We start from the raw sequence: 15,134 nt of genomic DNA, 5'->3' as shown, positions 1-15,134 counted from the left end.
GCGGGGAGGGGAGTATTAATATACCTCTATTCAGTTTTTATATCATTATTCAAAACTCGATCACTGTGCCATTTTTTCATGTGTTTCTCCAGGGTACTGTACACGCTAAAAGGCATCTTACAAATTTCACATTTGTAAACGTCCTTTCCCACCTGACCATGTGTTTTCATGTGCCGGGTGAGTTTGCTACTCTGGGCGCAGGCGTAGTTGCAAAGCTCACACTTATACGGCCTTTCACCTGTGTGGCTCCTCCTGTGGACAGTGAGATTACTACAGTTCTTGAAGACTTTCCCACAGTACTCACAAGTGTCGCTGCGTCTGCCCTCTTTTGAGCTAGGCCTTCCAGGGCCTGGGCCACTAATATGTGGGGTGCTTCCTCCACTTCCCGTGCCACTGCGGCCTGAGATCCCTCCATCCATCTCCCCTGGAGGCGTGGAGAAGCGCAAACTTCCGTTTTCTGATGAGTGTTCTGAGGAAGAGGCAAAAGGCGATTGTCTGGAGTCTCCAAAGCTGAGGAATGGATCTTTTAGCTGTCTAGAGGCAGCATACCCAGCCAGCCACTGGGAGTAAACATTTTCTGTGTTAGGCATAGCTGTAGCAGGCAGGTCAAACTCTTTCTCAAGTTTAATGCGTTTTGAGAAAGGGCTCAGAGAGCTGGGGCTACCCAAGAGCAGCTTTTTTGATAAACCTCCAGAGGCAGATTCACCAGGCGAGCACCCCCTGCCATTAACAGTGCCATCGTCAATGCGATCTGATTCTCCAGCTACTGAGTCTTCATCACAAGTGTCTCTGTGTACCTCAGATTCAGACAGGTGCCCTCGTTTATGTTTCTCTCCGAGGACCTGGTGAAAAGCCTCACTGAAGTGCTGCATGGAACTCAAGACCATCCCCTGCATGACGTCTGGCATAGAACGGTTCTCCTCACCAAGCCTGGAGTTGTTTTCGTGGTGACGGGCTGCTTCTAGATTAATGCCAAAGCCATAGTCTGGCCTTTCATTTTCAGTTAAGTCCTCCTCCTCTTCCTCTTCTTCCTCTTCCTCTTCCTCCTCGTCCTCTTCTTCTTCCTCATCCCCATTTTCTGGAATCATATTGGGGTCATTTTCACTCTTAAACTTGGCCACGACAGATTTGAGAGCACTACTTGCGCTGCCGACGAGATCACTGGTTCCAGGCTCTGGGGAGCTGGCTGTGGAGAGCCCGTCATCTGACTTGACGGTCATGGGGGATGACTTGTGCATGTGTGTTTTCATGTGACGCTTTAACTTGCTGGCCTGAGTGCATGCGTGGTCACAGAGGCTGCACTTGTAGGGTTTTTCTCCAGTGTGGCTTCTACGGTGTACTACTAAATTACTCTGAAACTTGAATGTTTTCCCACAAAATTCACAAGACTTGGATTTTATTGGAGGCTGGGAAGGAGGAGGGGCTGACTGAAGAGGAGGAAGGGGCGGTGTTGCCAGAAATGGTGGCTTGCTGCCTGGCTGGAATGGCTGCAGTAACCTTTGCATAGGGCTGGGCCGGCTTGGTGACAATGGTGGACTGGAGGTGTTTCCAGCTAACTCTCTAAGTCTCCTGGAGAAATCCATAGCTGGTGGCTCCATAGCCATGGGGTTCAGTCGCAGCACCCTGTCAAAGGCACTAGGGTGATGGGTTGCAAGAGCCATTTCTTCTGCACCCAGACGTTCTATGCGGTGTGGATCCAAATGATGTCTGGGGGGAGGGCTAAACAAAGGAGGTGTGGGTGGAAAACGCCCTTCTCCAAGACCTGAAGCCTCTCTTGATACTGACCCAGGTATTCTTAGCAAGTTAAAAGGATTATTGTCTGCAATATGAATCCCATGGAGTGGTGGCTGTGAAGGACATTCTGCACCTAGTCCTGATGGGATACCAACCCGCGGTGTCAGGGGACTTCCATGTTCGCTTTCTAAGTAGATTCTTAATCCGTGAGTATTCTGTGCGTGTTGCAAGAGAAACCATGCACTGTTGAAAGGCTGTTTACAAGTTGTACACGTGTAGCTGCTGGGCTCATCTTTACCTGCAAAATAATACAACAGCAACATAAATCTTTAATCACTGAATTGCTTATCAATGATTGATGGTTGTTGGTTTTTTTCTTTCTAATCTTTTTTTCCCTAACATTAAATCTAAACTGGAGAAACAGAAATCTAACTAATGAGTAGTTATGGGGGAGGGGAGTTTGCACATTTAACCATATCAGATCTGAACTGACTTCCTGCCTTTTTTCTTTCCCTAACAAACAGAAGAGTATGTGAACAGGTAACAGTGTTAAAGATCCATCAAAAAGATGATTCAGTAAATTCATTCTAATTATGGCTCCACAGATACCTTGGTCTTACTTCACTAATATTTAAAATGAAAAAAAAAATAATTAAAAATAATTTTATGACAGGTATAATGCAAAATCATATACATTGGTTCAAAGAAGCAGCCCAAAGTGCAACGATAGCTAAGGAAGATGAGAAATGGTAGATTATCATCCTCCTCATTATTCTGAGAGACTAGCAATGTGTAGAAAATTAGACAACATCTCATGCCCTTAGCAGAGCGTCAGCTTCAAGTGGGGGGGGGGGAAAAAAAGAAAAAGAAAAAAGGAAGACGAAGAAACAGAAAGATGCAGTTCAGCTAGTTCAATATCTGGGCAGTAGCCAAGAGGCCTGGATGCACGGCCCTGTTGGAGTCACATTATTTCTCTCGCCCTGAAAAGAATTTGAGGATGGTAAATGCCACTTTGGCAAGTAGCTAACTAACTCTAATTCATGATCATTTATTTTCAGAGATAACCCGGACATTATAAAAGAGCAAGTGACAAATAACTAAACAAAAAGCTAACTAATAATGGCACAAGAAAGCAGCCACAACTAAATATATTGCAAAACAAGGCAAATGAATGACTTCTGGAGGGTGGAAGGCAAGAGATCATATGAAATCTGGAGGAGGCAAGTGTATTTTTACTGAATGCTGTAATTTTAAGAATAATCCAGTTTCGCCAGAGTAAGTATTTTTCACTGATAACTGTTGGTAAATTGAAATTAGAACAAAGATGAGAACAAAAATTAATGTTCAGTCCAACCTGACAGTTCTCATAGAGTTGCTAGCTAGTGATTTAAAAACAAAAGCTCTTGAGGTCTGCTCCGGAACAAAAATATAACGGTCTTCAAAAACAAGCCAGGCTTACAATGGTATTTGACTGCATAATGTACTCCTGGTCTGACCTGTAATTTACTTGACGATGCATTTATAATCTCACTCAATATAACCCACTCGTGGTTAAAACCTCTTTACAAAATTAGATGGTAGATGCCTAAATTAGGTTTCAAACAGTTGCCTAATGTGGAGGGGGAGGGAAGGAGGACAGAAAGATTTGGAAAGAAAATTTCAACATTAGTATCATTTTATAAGCAACCTTCTTGTTTTCCTCCTCACTTCAAAGAAGAAAAAGAAAAAGCTTTATAAGAATATTTTCATTATATAATGTATTGAATAATGATTTGTGAATATGACAGACAGGCAGCCTATAGTTCTGGCTATAGTGACCCATAGCCGTTTTTCCTGGTGCCTTCAGGTTCCTCTATTATTATACATTTAGTCTGACAATCTGAATTGGATGAGTAAAAAGAGATTCAACCACTGATAGCAGGCATTTAACACTTTAGTCACTTAAAAAGCCCTTGGAATAATATTTAACATTTCATTCTTCAATTGAAGCCAGCATTTGAATAAAATGCATTACGGTGTTTAGCGTGTGCCGTGAATACAGGCATAGATAAATATTTAAATCTGTTGGAAATAGAACAAAATTCAATTGGACTTTCATATTCCTGTGCTCATAAAGACTTAAATGTGAACATTTCATTTATTTTGCTGTCATAAAGTGGAAATTTTTAACAATATACCGCAAACTACATGATCAGGCTACAGTATGCTAACAATATAATGCTACCCCTGCTTCTCTATTTTATATATTAGGTCAGAGAAAATGGCATTTTATCTTATAATGAGGATACAACATACAGTTTTCACTATCACATTTTAGTATTCCCATCAACTAGATATTCTAGATCATAAGGGCAGCTAGTGTAATCATAATGTCAATGAGAAGGGCTGTTACGACTGAGACTAAAGATTACATGGAAAAAGCTGCTTTGAAACTGGTAATTATTACCAGTCCACTAATAGCAAATGATGCATTACAGTTTCACCATATAATCTGTATTTCACTCAGCTCCTACCAGTGCAGTATATTATATTATAGTACTCACAAATTTTAAATTCCTAAAGTACAGTCATCAATAAATGTGTTACTTGCCATCATTTGCAAAATTACTTTGTTCCTAACATCTTCGACTGTTATAAAGACTAGAATTGATTTCCTGCATGGCAAAATTAGGGCTACATTGATTTACTGATGTGTAAAATGTAATATTATTCTTCATTTGCTTTGAAGAAAAACAAGTTTTCAATTCACCATTCATGTTTGGTAATCAGGATAATAATTTAAATTTAAAATAATGCTTATTTACATCACTTGTCTAATCTTAACCAATCTAACATTTTCAATGGAGCAATATAAAATGGGAAATAAGACAAAGCAGTGAAACAGTTAAAATCCACCAGTGATTTACCTCCTGCTTTGAAGAAACACAGTTTCTAATTTGTCTATTAGTGCTTGATTAATAATGAAGGCTATTGACTGACCATATTACTACCAAGAGGTATGTTCCAGCCTGATGCAGGCTTGCCAAACTATAAGAATTATGGCAATAATCCACATACTACCACCGAAGGAGTGAGAGTTGTATTTAAACCACCACATTCTGGGCACAAAAGTCCCTATTTTCCCACTCAGTCAGACTAAGCTCCTGGTTTTGGACACTATGCTGCTCCCATTGATGTCAATGACGAAACTCCCATTGACTTCATTAGGAGTAGGGGCAGGCCTCCAATTTTACTCACACCAACCAGTACTTACTTCACATGTTAGACCCATTCATTTTAGTGGGATTAGTTGAAGGGCACGGTACTACTCATTCTTAATAAGGGTGACAAAATCAAGACCTAGAAGTAAAAATGTGAATAAACAAGTCAAGCCAAACCCTTGTTTTTACACACCCCTGACAAGCCAGAACCACAAGTGGAATCAAGGAGGCCCCAATCCTGCACTTCCAAAACGTATGGGGTTCAGTCACACTACTAAAGGTCTCCACTCATTGAGATGCATTAAGGGTATCGCAGGGTGGGACCAGGATTCTCTCAGTGCATACCCCACTGATCCACCCAGACCCTATGCACCTCATGCCACTCAGATTATTGGTGATCCTGTAATAAACCTGGGTTTGGGGGTGTTGTGCGAGTGCTCTTGGTCTGGCCAGGATACATGCACTAAACTATTACTCAGTACCCATTCTCAGGCTAAATCTGAAGAGAGATGGATTATGGCTGAATTTGTTTCCAGTTACCCATTGTTCTGACATCCCCATGCAGAGCTCATGGTCACTAGAGGGACAAAATGACAATTAAACCTAAATGCAGCCCATATCCAAACCAGCCAAAGCACACCAAACAAATCAAAGGACACTGCACAACAAATCAAACTGCTCCAGGCACTCTTGGATTTCTTCCTTGCCATTATTGCAGTACCCTGGCAGACCTCAATATGCTCTAGCAGTGCCTCCCACCAACCCTACCTCAACAAAAAGATTATTGGACTAGAAGTCTGATGGTCCATGGGCCAAGGCATGGCTTGGATCTTCACATTAATGGGTCCCACTATAGTCCACCCTGTTAGGGTCACTAGAGACACCATGAAATCCCACATACAGGTGAGAAGTTAGCCTAGGAAGGGAAAGATAGGCAGGATATGGGCATGAGTAAAGGCAGCAATTTGAGGGTATGTGATCATAAAACATAGAATCATTGAATCATAGGACTGGAAGGGACCTCGAGAGGTCATCTAGCCCAGTCCCCTGCACTCATGGCAGGACTAAGTATTATCTAGACCATTCCTGACAGGTATTTGTCTAACCTGCTCTTAAAAATCTCCAAAATAGAGAGGAGGAACATGAGAGGAGGAAACTGGATAGAAGTTCCACAAAACCTGAGGGCTGGTTCAGGCACTGCATTGTGAGTGTGATACGTGATGTTATCCCATGCAAAGCAGTGCTGCAATTCCATCTTGCAGCATTGTACTGATTTGGATGAGATAGGCAGAAATACCCCCATTTTCCTGTCATATAGGATAGTCTAGAGAGAGAGCACCACCAAATGCACCTTGGACTAAAGCAGGGCTTGAGCCCAAGTCTTCAGTGTGGAAGGACTAGTGTATTAACCCACTGCTAACCCAGACAAGCTTTCAGGAGAACTTGTGAAACTGAAACAAGAAACCTTTGTAATTTCCTTCATGATTTTTTTTTTAAATACACTTATTTTGAGTTCAGCTCTGGGGCAATGAACCTGTATTCTGCAAAGCCACTTTCAGAGGAGGAGCCACTTCCATTACACCTTGTGCCATGGAGAAACCATGATCTCCAGCCTAAGGGCTCCCAGAGCTCGGGACGCTCTCCTGTGGAATCCAGGTCCCAGGGTGGAGTCTCAGGCACAGCAAACAGTGCTGATTGGAAACACACACAACAGCTCAGAGAGTGTTGGCTCAATGGACTGGAGACAGCTGGGTTCCTCCCTGCCCTTACAAAGAAACAGAAGGAGGGAGAGAGAGAGAAGAGAAGCACTTCACTTTCATTCCTAACAGCCTCTAACGGGATGAGGACAGAGAGGAGATACTGGGCCAGATTCTGGCTTATGCTATAGCTTCTCTGAGCTGTGCCCCTCCCATCAGCCTTCCTAATGTAGAGGGCATGTTAGGCATGGGAAGGTGTGTGGCCGGATCATGCTGTTCTCCAGTGTTCCCTGGCCAGCAGAATGGCCCCTTGTGGGCCCTTACATGCCAACCTAAGTTAGAGTAGTTGAGTGGCTGCTCTAACTCAAGCTGGTAGCCAAAGAGGCCCCAGCAGCTCTGGAAAGCACAAAGTTAGCATGCTACCACCTTTTCCCCCTTACCCACTTTGCAGTTGCACCAAGCAGAACTCCGTCTCAGTGGAGGATCTAGCCCACTGTGGACAAGGGAGTTGCATAGAGTCACAAAAGAATTGTGGTAAGAGGCCTTGATATTGCATTGTGAGGTTTACAGCAAACTGCTGCATCAGTAGAGATGACATGTCACCATGACATGCTGCACAGATGGAAACAGCACCATGCAGAGCCAGTACATTGCTCTGTGGCTTTGTGGCTGTCTGTGACACTGTTCATTGATGAAATAAACTCTTCTGTCCCACAACTAGGAGAATGACTGTATTGCAGGGATTCTACATAAAAAATAAACACAACGGGCTAAATTCATCCCTGGCCCAATAACATCACTGGCCCAATTTCTTTAGAAAAATATTAAATAAACATTTTACTTGAAGACAATCGCCAATTTATTTTACATCTCATCCAGCGAATTATTAGTTACAGATCTTAAGAAACTGCATTGCACTTTCGTAGAACAGTATTTAGCATTTCTAAAATAATAGTTCCATCTCCCTAAAATAGTAACAAAACTTCAGTCTTTAACCCCCTCCCCCCCAAATAAAGAGGTGATTTAACTGGGGAATGTCTGGGTGACAGATTTAAACTCCTGATGTGAAAAATGTTAACAAGTGAATGGAATGTATATTGGCATTTGAGTGCCTTTAAGGGCAGTCGACACATTTACTCAATAAGATATGAAGGCGCATCTGCTTTTAGCACTAAACAGAGCTTTTTTAAAAAGACATTTCTTCTTTGCTGTACTCGCAAATGTATTTAGTGGAGCAAATTCGAATGCTTTACACTGCTACATGAGTCAAAGGAAGTTGACATCCAGAAGCACAATATAGTTGACTCTGAACCATACCCATAGGCATGTCCACAGCCACCAGCAGTGGAGCCAGACAAGGAGCTGGGGAAGAGGCCAGCTGGGAAGAGAAGCTGTCAGTTAGATGCCGCTGCTGAAAAAAATTTCATTCTGGAGCTAGGCATATGAATGCTTCCAGTGCTAAGTGAGTAATGGAATAATATGCATGTATATGTCAGTGGGCTTGGGAAGCGTGTCCTTCAATTCTTAAAAGTAAAAGCTAGATCCATAAAAGCTTATCACAGCACATACACATCTCTGGACATTCTACGAGCCATAACAATGAAATGACAAATGCGGGGTCCTATTGATGTGACTGGAGGTTCCGCATCCACAATGCGGAAGTTTATTTGCACACGACCCCAAATTAAGGCACTAAACATGCACACAATACACAACCTATGATAGGGCATCATATGGGCTGGCTACATTCTGTTCCAGAATACCCTATAGTAGAAGAAATACAAGCCTCAGTCCATCATCTGGCAGAGTTGTCACAAGCAAAAACACAAAGGAGGATAGTAAAAGGGGAGGGACAGACTACATGCCTGTGGAGATTGCAAAGCATTCCATTTACAGCCACCGACATTCCCCTTGGACAAATTCTGGTCCCAGTGAAGTCAATGGCAAATCTACCAGACTCCAGATGGACCAGGATTTGGAGCTCTATACTTCTGGGAGATGTTGAAAATGAATTGGTACAGCTAGGACCGGCATTTCCACAATCCCAGTAGGAGAGCCATTTCACTGTATCCCAGTAACTCCCATCCTGAAAGGGGATGCACATGGAGGAAATCTCTGCAAGGATTCCCCTTCCCAGAGTTCTCTCCATTGGTGGGGTAGGTCTGCCCCTCTGTAGAAGAAGCAATGGTTCTAGCCCCCAGACCATTTGGGGCTCTGTGACTTCATGCTGATTCTGAGCGCTTGTCTACACCTGAAACACTACAGCTGCACAGCTGTAGCAGCCAGCTGTAGCGCTTCAATGTAGACACTACCTATGCCAATGGGAGGGGTTCTCCCATCCACCTCCCTCAGAGAACTCTTCCATCGATATAGCGTGGATTTTTCACACCCTTGAGCAACATCACTAGGTTGACCTAACTTTTTAGTGTCAACCAGGCCGGAGGCTCCAAAAGGAATAGCAGCTCTGCCTCATGTTCCACTGCAGTTGGTGCTGCCTGGGGTTCTTCAACCATTGAGACATGAAGGGGTATCCCACTGAGGGGAGGGCACTGAAACTATAACAGAGCCTGAACTCAATAACCTTTACAATGACATTTGCTCTGAGTGCCAGGGGAGACAATGTGCATCCCCGCCAGGACCTGCCTTCAGCCAACCCACCTCTCCATGCACGAAGCCCCAGAGGAGTAAAGCAAGTGGGTGCTGCAGAAACCCGGGGAGAGGTGAGATCTCCACAAGAATCTTGGAAAAATTATTCTTCTCCATCTCCCTGAGATGTGCTAAGCACCCAGTCTCAGTGGGACTTGTGCTCAGCACCTCTTAGGATAATGGCAGAAATCTGAAGTAGCACCAGAGACTCCAGACTCGCTCTACTTTTACATTGGTGTAAATGAGATCGAATTAGGTCTGCTATGATCATTTGGACAGTTCCCAATTTCCCAGGTCTAAAGGTATGTAAAAGGGTGTCAAATTGCAGGCCCCAGTGAGGTAGTGTATGATGCTCTGTTGCTGTGGTTGGTTTGTGGGGATTATGAAAGGGGAAAAAAAGTATTTTGATCATGGATAAATATTATGATCTCAATTTTCAAAACTAGGGTGTTTTGGGGGGGGAGAAGGACTCAATTTCTGGTGTCTAACTGGAGACACCTTGACAAGTCTTGATTTCCCAAAAGCAATGAATACCCACCAAATGAGGCCGCTGCGTATTTTCTACGAGCTTAGCAGTAAGAGCACATGAAAGTGTTGTCATTATAGCCCATAGTGGTGGGGTAGTCAGTGCAAAATATACCTTGTTCTCCTTATAAAAGGTACATTTGCCTAGCAAAACTGGGGTTTATAGGAAAAGGTTCCTTTCATTACAAGGTTACTTACTACAATAGTGTGTTGCTCTTGTAGGCGCCTGCATAGATCACATGTATCTTTTGTTATCAGACATGCAAAAAATAGAATGTTACTGAGACTTGAATATGTGAAAATTATAACAAATACTTTTCCACCCTCCTCCCCTCTTTACAACAAATTGAGGAACAGTTTGAACTTAAACCAGAATTTCTTTATTCTGCTTTAATATCAAATGATTGCTTGCTTTTAGGCTGATAAATTTTGGATCATTACAGTATTTAAGAGGGTGGAGGGGAAACAGAGTTAATTGTTACCACTTGTACTTGATTCATCTCTTCTCCATCTGGCTTGTCAAATATCTTTTCCTTTGGAAATGCACGCTGTTGAAATCCCTCAACTAAAACTTTAGAACTGAAACGACTGGGACACAGGAAGCTAACAGAGACTGAAGACAGATATGCTCAATCTGGGTATGTCTACACTACCGCTGGGACCACGCCTCCCAGACATACACTAGCTCGCTAAAAGTAGCAATATGGACATTGGAGAACAGGCGGTGGCACAGGCTAGCTGCCCGAGTACAAGCCTGCTTGCCCGCCTGCCCCTCTGGGACCGAGTTCAGGTAACCAGCCCATGCCACCACCCATACCGCAACATGCAAGCTGCTATTTTTAGCATGCTAGCCCGAGTGGAGGCATGCCCAGGCTGGAAGGCATGTTCCCAACAGCAGTGTAGATGTACCCTCTGAGCCTTCTGCAACCTACTTCTGTTTGTAAGCACTGAGGGGGAAATACCCACTTTTCATAAGTCATCTTTTCCTAGTAGTTAGCAGCATTGACTTAGACGAGGGAAACTGTAATTGTTCAACGAATTTTTTTCCTTAGTTAACTGAATAATGATTTTTCTTTATGATTGAGCAGATTGCAAAAGACACATTATTATACTGGCCCATCATAAATGGATTATAAGTGGCTGTGAGTTTTGGTGGTAGTGGTGGTATGTTTTGTTTTGTTAGGAGTTTTGGGGGGCAAGGGGGTCATTTCTCTGTAACCTATGCATTTATAATTTCTGTATAGCACCGTTTTTTTTGGCAGGAGGGCCTTTAGTAAATATTGGGTCTGATTCACTACTCTGTTATACCACTGTGACTCCATTGACTTCAACACTGGTGTAATGGAGCAGTGAATCATGCCTATTAATTATTATTATTATTATTATTATCATCATCATCGTTAAATGTTAACGGAAAAACACAAGTAAGACACATGAGAAAATTATTCAACAGCAGATCAGGATGAACAAGTACAGTTTCTAGTGTATATATTAAAAAAAAAAGCCTATGAGAATCGGAAAGTAAAGTCCACTAGAAACTGATTATAAACAAAAGTGAAACTCAGCAGTAGAAATGATTGAAAAACAACAAACAATTTTGTGTTAAATGTCAAAATCTGAAAGTTGTTTCATTTTGTGGAAGTCAACGTAGCTCCACGTTTTGTTTTTGATGAACTTTTCCATGACCTGTTTGATCCATATTTTATTGATGTCTTCAGCAAAATCGTTATTGAAATTTTTAATTATCCAAAACTCACTTCTTACTAGAAGCCAAGATTTTGTGAAATGAAAAATTTCTAAAATGATTTCAAGAAAATGTCAAGAAAGATGTCACAGAAAACATTTCAAAAAGCGGATTTTGATAATTTCAATAATTTTTTGCAAAATGTTTCGTTCTCAAAAAAGCCCATTTTTTTACACCCAAAAAAATCTTTTTGTGCAAAAAGTTTTGACCAGCTTTATGGATATTTTATTTTCATTGTCCAAACTGAAAAAATACAAGCAGCATAAATGATAAAAAAGCAAATAATGGTGGTAATTATCTTTCTATTTTAATATCTGGAAGGATGACTTAGCAGACAAGGATTTTATATTTAAACAAAATATTACTTTTAAACTGATTATATCTCTTTACATTTCCTGATAACAGTATTACTTGGCCTTCTCTCATACAGAGCCTAAAGTGTTATTATTCTGTTCTGTTCAGATTCTTCTGCCACGCCCATCACTATGGTATTTGAGTGCCTTTCACTTGTGCTGCAGAACTTAGAGAATTTTTCACTTGACCAGAGCTCAAGGAAAAAACAGGCTTACAGGGCACAGGTGGGAAAGACTATGCCTTTTATTCCTTCTCTGTGGAACGGGAACACAAAACAGACAGGATGCTACTTGCAGTAAGGTGACTCCCTGAAGAATATCCAAACAGAGAATTCCAAAGTCAATCCAATAAACACCCAAGCACCAAGCTCAAGCAGCCACAAGTCTATTTTCCCGGACTCCCCTGCCTTTTACCTTTGTCCAGGGAAAGCAGACTTCTGCCTATTTAAGGTGCAGCCCTTATGGCAAACTGACATTCTTTCTGCGGGGGAAGAGGCTGACAACTTCCAAGTTAAAGGGGTGTGGCCGTGCAGTAGTCTGGCTGCAGTTTGATAATGGTTTACTATTTAAAGTTAGACAGCAGCAGCATTATCGAGAAGGTCAAAGGAAAACAGAACCTATCGCCTGCCATACATTTAAAGTCTCACAGCCTGGAAAGGAAAATGAGGGTTATTTGGAGTGAAGGTAAGAATGGGGAGAGGAGCTAAGAAAAGGAACAAGGAATGGGTATGGTCCCTCTAGTGCTACCTCTTCTTTTCAAAAGAACAACTACACAGCATCGTCAAAGAGCAAAAGGGCGAGAGCTCTATGGACATCTAATTAACGATAAAGTGAATGGGCCCACTTCTCTTCTCAGCTCCGCAAGCGCAAGGTCCAGATCCAAAGCCCACTGAAGGCAATGGGAATACTTCCAGTCAGTGAGAACTGGAGTAAGCCCTACATCAGGAGTAACATCAGTGAAGTCAACAGAAAAACACTGGTGTAAAACTGGTGTGAGAGAAGAATCAGAATTATTTTCACATGAAACATAACCCGTGTTTACACCTCACATAGTAGCAAAGGAAAAAAGCTGCATAAATAAGCATACATTTAGCTTTGGGCCTGATCCAATGCCCATTGGAGTCAATGGAAAGACTCCAGTCCATTCCAATGTGTGTGGGATCAGGTCCTTCCAGGGAAAATAGAAAGTTTGTGGGTGTACATTTTACTTCCAGTGTCAAAATACTTTGTATTTTTTCTTACTCGCTTTAAAAAAAAAATCTACTAAAACCTAATTTTACACAAAGACCAGAATTGAAACTGATCTCTTGCTTGAGCTGTAGCGTGTGGCAAAAAGAAGATGGCTCCTGCTGTCCCTCAGGAGCATTGTAGGGCTGCCAGTGATACTGGCCTGACCTCAATGTCTGTCACCATTTTCAAGGCGATTATTATTTGGCTACAAAAAAAAACTGCTTCAGGTTCCAACTTGGCAAGTAAGATACCAGTCTGGGAATGATTTTGTGTTTTTTAAAACTTGGGGGTGGAAATCTGTCACTTTTCGATTACCAGCGAATGGAAGCAAATTGCAGTTGGTGGGTTCAGACAACAATTTGGTGCTTAAAATTCAGCTTTGAAATAAATTGTAAAAGAAATTTCTCGAACAAATAAGATCCGGCAAACATAAGTAGTTTGTACTTAAATACGGTCACAAAGAAATACAAATAATGTAGAAAGACAGACAGACTTCAACATATGCACTCCCATTAATTCAAAATATAAACTATAGAGTCTAATATTGGACTATATCGTACCATCAGATTTGTAAGCAGAACTCATTATTGATATAATCTGGCCCACGACTTCTAAAAAAATTCACAAAGTGATCAAACCCTGACGTGCAGATTCTTTTCCAGCTCTCTTCCAACTGACTTTAACGGGACGACTCGCATGAGTAAGGATTTTCCGGGACTGGGCCCATAGTCCCTAATGCCATCTGATCACTTTTGCTATTTAAAAAGACAAAAATGATTATTACTGTTGCAATGACTAAGTTTTCCCAGTTTGGGTTTTCTTTTTCCTTTAAAATTTTATAATCATTTTAAATGAACGGACTTTTAAACAGGAGTGACACCCAAATGGCCTTAACTAAAACTCCTCTAGCTAGATCTACACATTATAGACAGATACATTCTCCTTCAGAAGTCATTATGGTCTATCAGGTCAATGACCCATCAACTAAGAAATCTCATGTAAGCCTTGACCCGATAGAGCATCAAAGCTCCTTCAAAGCAGTCACCCGATTATGCAGTAAACAATACCCTGTGTCAACAATCCATAATTATGTATTTACCCAATGGCTGTTAGGGACAATCAAGTTAATAATTCACTTTTTAAATACAGTGTAATTATATAGTTACAGAGAAGTTCCAAATAATTGTGCTCATTCTCATACACCTATATGATGAATTGTTTCCTATTTTTCTTTCTGGTAGTTCCCTTTTTCTTTTAGTCTTTTCTTCCCTTCTAACAGCAACAGTACTGAACCTGAATACCAGGCAGAGGATACTAAAGCATAAAAATGCATGTTAAAATGATGCTAACAGTTAATTGTGGCAAGCTTTATTCAAGAGGCAGTATGGTCAAAAGGATATGGTGTAGCCTAGCAGGCAGGAGATATGGGTTATAGTCCTGACTCTGCCATTTACCTACTGTATGACATTAGGCAAGGCTCTTTACCCTTCCTTTGTCTGTTTTGTCCATTTAGAATGCAAATTCTTCAGAGGAAGGACTATCTATAACAGCCACTATCTATACAGTCTTCAGCACAGAGGGGTCCTGATCACAATGGTGATCACTAGATGCTACAATAATACAAATAATTAGAGTAAAACAAAACTTCAATTGACATCAATAGGACGACTACAAGATTTGATCATAAAGTTATATGGGCTAAATTTTTGGCCATGAGTAAAAAGGGACAACCACAAAAATGTCAATGCTCTCATTTCACACACACGAGCAAACTGCATGCTGCAAGTGCAAATGGATGGGATGTCTTGGAGTGTGCACACAAAAGCCCATTTGCACTCACCCATGTAAATGCACAATGGCAGCACCCAGAAAATGTGGTTCTATGGGTTTGAGTTATCTCATGAAAGCAGGAAATACATCCATGTTGTCATGCCCAGCCTTCTCTAAAAGTGTTTTTGTCCAGAGGTGCAAAGACATATATGATGACACCTAAGAACAAGCCATG

At 41.6% G+C, this 15,134-nt stretch overlaps 1 protein-coding gene across 3 annotated transcripts in view; it reads right to left on the bottom strand.

Annotated features, from left to right (window-relative positions):
• BCL11A (BAF chromatin remodeling complex subunit BCL11A) overlaps nt 1-15,134 on the bottom strand; it is a 95,013-nt gene that overhangs the window by 7,483 nt on the left and 72,396 nt on the right. Inside the window, exon 3 of one of the 3 annotated variants that reach the window (XM_026653224.2) lies at nt 153-2,032. In XM_026653224.2, coding sequence (XP_026509009.1) covers nt 153-2,032 — 1,880 coding nt within the window. Of the gene's footprint in view, nt 2,033-15,134 lie in introns of all 3 variants that reach the window. The other 2 variants (XM_024194891.3, XM_024194890.3) reach the window with 2 other exon arrangements.

This window comes from Terrapene carolina, unplaced genomic scaffold (genome assembly GCF_002925995.2).
Source record: "Terrapene carolina triunguis isolate 2854851 unplaced genomic scaffold, T_m_triunguis-2.0 Scaffold132, whole genome shotgun sequence".
NCBI lineage: Eukaryota > Metazoa > Chordata > Testudines > Emydidae > Terrapene > Terrapene triunguis.
The sequence above is the reverse complement of the archived record's forward strand: the minus strand, read 5'-3'. Positions and strand labels throughout refer to the sequence as shown.